This window comes from Manis javanica, chromosome 12 (assembly GCF_040802235.1).
Source record: "Manis javanica isolate MJ-LG chromosome 12, MJ_LKY, whole genome shotgun sequence".
Classification (NCBI taxonomy): Eukaryota; Metazoa; Chordata; class Mammalia; order Pholidota; family Manidae; genus Manis; species Manis javanica.
Genome location: NC_133167.1, coordinates 541,905 through 548,832, shown reverse-complemented (window position 1 = coordinate 548,832; position 6,928 = coordinate 541,905). Strand labels below are relative to the sequence as shown.

General features: G+C 62.9%; 1 protein-coding gene across 3 annotated transcripts; it reads right to left on the bottom strand.

The window, feature by feature from the left end:
• Nucleotides 1–134: 134 nt before the first annotated feature.
• Nucleotides 135–6,922, bottom strand: LOC108399778 (uncharacterized). 3 transcript variants are annotated; one of them, XR_005058901.2, is made up of 4 exons: nt 5,837–6,922; nt 5,175–5,724; nt 1,085–2,151; nt 135–982 (listed from the first exon to the last, which is right to left on the bottom strand). XR_005058901.2 is itself a non-coding variant. In XM_037009569.2 (3 exons), exons 1-3 carry the CDS (start codon nt 6,002–6,004, stop codon nt 2,120–2,122), a joined length of 750 nt encoding a protein of 249 aa, XP_036865464.1. In that variant the 5' UTR covers nt 6,005–6,922; the 3' UTR covers nt 135–2,119. The 3 variants fall into 3 exon arrangements, 1 of the variants encoding a protein (XP_036865464.1); XR_005058902.2 differs by having other exon boundaries at nt 1,468–2,151; XM_037009569.2 differs by having other exon boundaries at nt 135–2,151.
• Between the last annotated feature and the right edge of the window lie 6 nt (nt 6,923–6,928).

Below are 6,928 nucleotides of genomic sequence, written 5' to 3'. Positions count from 1 at the left end.
GGGCCTGCTCACCGCTCTGGGACGCCATCGTGATACATTGTGCCACACAGTGTCCCTAGCTAATGTCCCACGGTCCGGGTACCCCATGTCCCGCCACTGGCCCCTCGTTCCATGTGTCCTCTGATGGGAGGAGGCCCCAGCCCTGCCTGGCAAGGGCGGGCCGGTGCTCCTGGTGCAGGGGAACTAGGCCATTCTGGGGCCCTCGAGGCCTATCGGCCAGAGCTTCTCAGCCAGGTTTATTCCCAATTATATGTATTAAAAAACAGAAAGCTGTGAGCAGGGGGTGGTGGCCCTGTGCTGTGGCCCCCAAGCCCTCCCCGGGCATGCCCCCACCCACCCACCCAGCTCTGAGGCCGGTAGTGCCCACGCGGTTGAGAGGAGACCACTGGCTCCCCGAGCGCAGGGCTGCTCTCACAGCATGAGCCCCCCTCCGGATCCTCACGCTGTTACCTCCCATGTTACCCCATCATCAGGCTCTGTTCAGATTTACATCAACAGCCCCCTGGGGCCTGAATGTGATGCCACAAGGACCCTGTCATCCTTGGGTCTCAGTCCCCCTTCTGCAGAATCAGACTGAATCATGGGGTCACCAAGGGTCCCTCCTACTGCAGGATTCCGGAGCCGCCCTGCCCAATATGGGAGCTGCTCACTGCCACACGTGGCTGCTTCAGTTCAAATGTAAGTCTGTTAAAATGACAGGCATTCAGGCCGTGGTTGTGTTTGTGACATTCCGAGTGCCCAGTGGCCACATGTTGCCAGGGGCCACCTGTTTCCATCGTCACAGAGGACTCTGCTGGACAGACTGCCCCAGGCCAGGGAGCCCATGTCCGAGGCCCGGCGACAGCTTGTCCCCTGCCAGGGAAGTTGTAGGCGTGGGTGGTCGGCCGAGGGTTAGGGACGTGTCTGGTCCTGACTCTAGTCTTTGCCAGAATAAATTGTGTGATCCGAATCTGTGAGTGTCCACCGATAGAAGAGCAAACTCCTAAAAAGGAAGGAGGGCTTATGAGGGTCATGGCCCCAGACAGGGCTCCTGGACTGTCCCCCTAGAATTCTGCCCCTGACCAAACCCTGAGGACGGAGACACCTTCAAAGGCACAAGCGTTCGGCATTTGCATGCCGTTGCCGTGGAAGGGTTTTCGGAGGAGTTGCGCAGCCAAACCACAGATGAGTCCAAGTGCGGAGCTGAGGAAAGGGCGCCGGTGGAGAAGCGGCAGTGGCCTCCCTGACCACACGCAGCCTGGACGTGTCTGGTGTGGGTGTGGGGCTGTGGTCTCTGCCTGCCAACTAGTTCCAGGACAATTGGTATGAAACTGGTTTGAGCCACAAGTTCCTGAGCATTGTCCATAATGCAGGCCAGAATTCTTGACAAGATACAGAATACACCCCCCAAAGAGTCGGCAGCTGCACCGCGCAGTCATGTCTGCCCGGTCTGGGAGGTAGAGGGGGAAGCGGGCTGCGTGCCGTCACCTTGGTGTGGCAGCAAAGGAGCCGAAGCTGCTCCGTGAAGTCCGTGGTACACGCAGGGTCAGCGGAGCCCCTCGGGAGCAGAGGCGAGTCGCGGAGCCCCCCGCTCAGGAGGAGGAAGAGGGCCCAGACGCTCCAGGTGAGGACGCATCTGAGGAGGAAGGTGCCAGGCGGCACCCCAGGCGGCAGCTGGCAGGGTGGCCCTGTGGCCCCTGTGGGAGGCGCCCCAGGCAGAGGAGGCGTCCCGGCTGGGCCGCAAGCTGGAGCCCAGCACCTCTTCTTCAACAGACTATGCAAGTGATGAAGGGGCGGGAAGGGGGTGCCGAATCCGGCACAGTCCTCTTCAGCGTGTGTTTGTTTCTTTGAGGAACTCATTAAGTTCTAAAATATACATGGAAGATCCACATCAAACCTTGAAACTTTGAAGCAATTCAGTGAACTTTGAAAAAGAAGCTGGAGAGGTGACTTCCTGCAGAATCTGAAAGCCACAGACCATAGTGAGAATGATGCCAGCCAGCCTTGGCAGACCTCGGGCAGGGCGTCGCGTGGGGCCTCGGCGGCTGGCCGGGTGGAGGGGGCCCACGGGCCGGGGGCAGGATGGCGCTGGGCAGAGGACCCCGCCTTGTGGAGAACTCTCGCTGGACCCTCCTGAGCATCACATGCCCGGCCGGCTCCAGGGCATTAAACCTGAGTGTGAAAAGTTAAAGTAAGTCGGTAGAAGAAATGTGGAGAAATACGTTTGTGAGCCAGAAGTGGGGGAGAGCTTCTTAAAACCCCAAAGCACAACTGTAAGACAAGATTTGTATGTGTTTGGTTACATAAGAGCAAAACGCCCTGTAGAGCAAGACACACAAGTAGACACACAGATTAAGAGATGTCTGCAGTGTTTAAATCTGGCAAGGGCCCAACATTTAGGTACAAAGAATTTCAGCAAATCTAAAAAGAAGACAGGAACCCCCATAGAAACAGGGCCAAGGGCAGGAGCAGGCGGTGCGGAGCCAGAGGGCCACGCGGCCTGGATGCCCCAGTGCTGTCCTCAAAGTGCAAACGGGGACAGAGCCGGCGCTGCGCAGCCGCGGACACTCACACAGCTCCCGACGAGGGAGTGAGCCGAGCAGGCTGCCCCTCCAAAGCCCAGACACAGAGCCGCCGCTCCTGCACGCCAGAGGCACGGCTCTTGGGCCCTGGGCACAGTGGTGGCCGAGGCCGGCAGAGGGACCCGCTGTACCCTGAGCCCCGAAGAGCACCCGGCACTGTGCTGAGTGGGCCTTGGGTGCAGTCCGTGCCCCTTGGCTGGGAAGGGGCCGCAGCCCCGCGGACTAGACTCCACGGAGCACATGTAGCTCTCCAAGGGCGCTTACCTACAGGAGCGCTCCCTACCCTGGGGGGTCAGGGTGGGGCTGCTGCAGCCAGAATCCACACCTGGGGAGGGGCCACCCACCCGGACCCCACAGGAGGCACCTTGCAGAGGGAGAAGGGAGGGGGTGTTGTGGAGGCAGGGTGGGTGGGCGTTGAGATGGGGCAGATGTGTGGCCACAGGGAGACTGGGATCCACTTGTGGCCTAGCCCTGGGCAGTGTGAGGGGCGTGATGTCAGGAAAACAGAGGGGGCACCCAGCTGGCAGGCCCTGCAGGGGCCTTTCACCCCAGCCATTTGTTCAGAGCAGCATTGTGCCCACCCTCGGTGAGGCACGTTTACTCTAAAGCAGTCTGACGCATCTGCCCCCTTTCCAGGCTGCCTCACAACTGGGGGTGGCCTGAGACTCATGCTTCACGGATGACCCTGCGTTCCTGAGGAAAAGGGCAGGCACAGCTGTCACGGCTCCCTGGATGTGGACGTGATGGCTGGACCGGCTGCAGCCACCCGGCAGCCCATAAGGGAAGGGCTCTGGCCCTCACTTCCTGGAGCCACTGAGTGGACTCAGGTGCCACCACCTCCTCACTTCTTGTGAGGTGAGATGAGGAAGGAGGTCTTTTCGTTACTTCCACCAAATTTATTTCTAAATGTCACAAAAATGTATGTAAAAAGTTATAGTCAAATGAAGGTGGTGTAGCAGATCCTGGCCCCCGGGGCCCCCCAGCAGGCCTGTGCTAGTTGCAGCCTGCCCGCCTCTTCCTGCTCCCTCCCTTTCTTCCTCTCTCTCTCTCTCTCTCTTTCTCTTTTTTAAAACTGCAAAAATAATGCAACTTGAAAACGTTTCCAGCCGTAAGACATTATATGAAGTGACTCGGAACCACCCCCGGGGGCGCTCCCGTGCAGACTGTGTCAGCCACCTGCCCCCACCGCTCCTGGGTGCTCGGCCCTGAGGCCGTCAGAGCCACTTGGCCACTGAGGGCAGAGAGCCGGGATGGTCCTCTGCAGTGGTTGACCAGAGCTCCAGACCAGGAAGGTTCTGGGCCGTGCCTTCCCCTCCAGAGGCCCGTGAGATCGAGAGGCCTCTGCCCTGCCTGGTGCCCACTCCGTCCCTGGCCTCTGGAGCATTCTGAGGTGAGGTCTTGAATGGGAACCCATCTCAGGGTCTGGGTTAGGAGAGCTTGACCCCACATACCCTCAGTGCGGACACCCTCGGGCCCAGGGGGTCCTCGTGCCTGCTGGGCTCTGCTGGGCGAGAGGGAGTGCCACCTGCAGGGGCCTGACCCGCTGTTCAGGGGCTCCTGGGGGGGTGTGGGGACCAGGGTGGCTCCAGCCAAGACAAGGGGCTGCCTCGGGCTTTAGCGGGTGGAAGAGGCGCCATGAGGAAGAGCTGTGTGTGGAGGGCCAAGTACGGTAAGTGGCCCCCAGGAGACAGGCACTGGGCTAAGGAGACAAGAAAGGCCGGGGAGCCGCTGTGCCGGGTGGGATCCTGTCCTGCGATGCATAGGCCACCAGAAGGCAGGTGGGAGAGGACCCCAGAAGGCTGGGCAGGCACCCCTGGCCTATCAGGGCCCCAGTGTCCTGGACTGGGGGGCGGGGAGCTCCAGGATTCGCCTGGAGCCAAGAGGCCTGGCACGGTGTCTGCTCCGCCTTGGGGGGAAGGCCAGGTGCTCCGTGTGGCTCCAGACAGAGAACCCAACCCGAGGGAGCTTGTCTCCCCCTGTCCAGTGACCCGCCGAGGAGCAGAACACTGAGCTTCTGTGGCCGGGGCGCCCTCTAAGCCTCCACTCTACACAGAGCATCGCCACCACCACCCACTCACCCCAGCAGGGATGGGGCCCCGCACAGACCTCCCGCAGGGCCTCCTGGCCCGTGATGCCACGTCCTGGCTCTGGGCCACCTGGAGCGAGGCAGGGGGTCCGAGCTGCGGGCTCAGCCCTCTGCTCCTCCCAGCCTCGGGCTCTCTGGGCCGAGGGGCCGTGCCCTGACCCCTAGCTCCTCCACCCTCGTGCCCGCCCAGCCCGCTCACATCCCTCCTTCCGGGCCGCTGGGCTCTGCTCACTCTTTGCCCGCTTTGCCAGCCTGCCAGGCCTGTGACCCCCAGAAGGACCCAAGGCCCCTGCTGCATCCACTAAAGGGTGTTGTCTGCTCCCCGTGCAAGTGAGCAGAAGGAAGGTGGGGGCCAGCCCACCCCTTGGGGTCCCCTCAGGCCCCACTGCCCCACATGGGGCTGAGGGGAAGAGAGGTACACGGTGGACAGCCACGGGGGCCCCCATCAAGGCAGCTTGGGCCCCCTCCCAAACCAGAGCCCTGTGGCAGGCTGCCGGAGACTGGACCCAGCCTGGACCCCTACTCACCCGCCACCGGACGCTGTGAACTGTGGCTGGGGACCTTGGCTGTGTGGCCCTGCCTCTCAGGGCAGGTGGTGCCAGGAAGCTGAGTCCACAGGATCACGAGTGCAGGGTGTGGCTCGGTGCCTGCTGGGGGCAGGGGCTGAACGTGTGGCCAGGCACCCGTTCCCGCACTGGCACAGCCAGTCTTCGTCTGCTCCTTCCCAACCCTCCCAATAGCTCTTGGCGCCTTTCTGCCATTGCAGGAGGAATCCCCTTCCCCCAGAGTTCCGTGAACCACGCAGATCTTCCTGAGAGCCCTGCGGGGGAGCCAGGGGGAGGGGCGGCCCCCACAGAGGCGCCTGGGGGCTCTCGGGAGTCCGGAGGCCTCGTTCCTGCTGTGCCCAACCCCAGGCCCCACCTGGGAGAAGGGGTCATTCTTCCTGGGTGTTTCCGACTCCAGGAAGCTCAAGGGCTGGTGGCAGAAGCGGCAGCGGTCCAGGAGGAGGAAGGTGGGGCTTTTGCCGAGGCTGGACAGGCGCCCCGGGAGGCAGACGAGCTTCTTCCGTGGGAGGGCCTGTTTGACGAGTAACTCGAAGTGGGCAGGAGCCACCAACGGCCAGCACTGTGGGCAGGGAGGGCACCGTGCCCCTGGGGGCTTCCAGCCTCAGCATCCCATCTACATCTACCTTGAAATGTGACGCAGGGGTGGGGCTGGGGGACAGAGGTCCCAGGTTGAGCCAGGCCTGCAGGGGATCGGAGAACTGTGGAAGTTGGGGCAGGCAGTGTCCAGGGAAGGCTGGCCGAGGTGGGAAGGGGCAGCGCCTTCCAGAGGCCGGAAGGGGACCCGGGGCCATCGACGGAGCTCTCCTGGAGAGGCCTCTGTGTCCCCTCCCAGAAGGCCAGGGCCACAGCCTCGGTGGGAGGAGAGCAGTGGGGTGCTTGGGAGACCAGGCTCGGGCCTGGGGACTGGACTTTCTCCGGAAGTGTCCTCAGTGCCCGCACTCGGACCCTCAACTGTGCCTTTGCCAGCCGGTGGTCTGATAGACCACATCAGGGCCCACCCGTAATGTCAGTGTCACATTGGCCCAGCCTGTTGCTCTGGCCTCCCTGGCCCAGAAGACATACAAGGGTAACAGTAGTGGCATCTACGGATAAAAGGGTGGACAGCCGCCAGGAGAGCCTTGCTTTCTCGTGACCGCGAGGGGGGTTGGCTCTGTGTCCTGCCCCACTGGGCAGCAGGCAGTGGGGCCTGGTGCTCCCGGCAGTGACTGCACGGAAGACCCAGGAACCTCTTTCCCGGAGCCATTTCCCGAAGCTTCCCGGAGGCAGGGAGCCAGTCCTCAAATCAGAGGCAGGTTTCTGGGGCACCCGGCCAGGAGGGGCCCAGCACTGGGGAGGCCAGGTGCACAGTCCCTGACCTCTTCCAGCCCCTCGGGGGCAGTGTCGGGAAGCTTCCTGGGGGAGGGAGCCTGGAGCTCAGTCCACAGGATAAGAGCGGGAGGGGCAGGTGTAGCCAGAAGCTGGAGCCCTCTCCAGAGGCGCGGGCAGGGGTCACGGGGTGCGGGCGAGGCCCGGCGGGGACCCCCGCCGCCCACCAGCGGTGCTGCAGTTCGGCTTCGTCACCATCTTCGTGGCCGCTGCGCTCTCAACAACTGGGTGGAGGTCCGCCTGGACGCGCCACGTTCGTCTGCGAGCACCGGCGCCCTGTGGCCCAGCGCGCGCAGCGCACCGGCATCTGGTTCCACATCCTGGAGGGCCTCTGCGCACCTGCCGGCCCG

Bases quoted from the DNA above. Each gene is read 5' to 3' on its own strand.
- LOC108399778 (XM_037009569.2), bottom strand. From the start codon at position 6,004: ATGGCCCCGGGTCCCCTTCCGGCCTCTGGAAGGCGCTGCCCCTTCCCA. The intron at 5,725-5,836 runs GTAGATGTAGAT...CTCGTCAAACAG, and splicing joins CCCCTGCGTCACATTTCAAG to GCCCTCCCACGGAAGAAGCT. The intron at 2,152-5,174 runs GTGAGTAGGGGT...TTTCACACTCAG, and splicing joins TTCACAGCGTCCGGTGGCGG to GTTTAATGCCCTGGAGCCGG.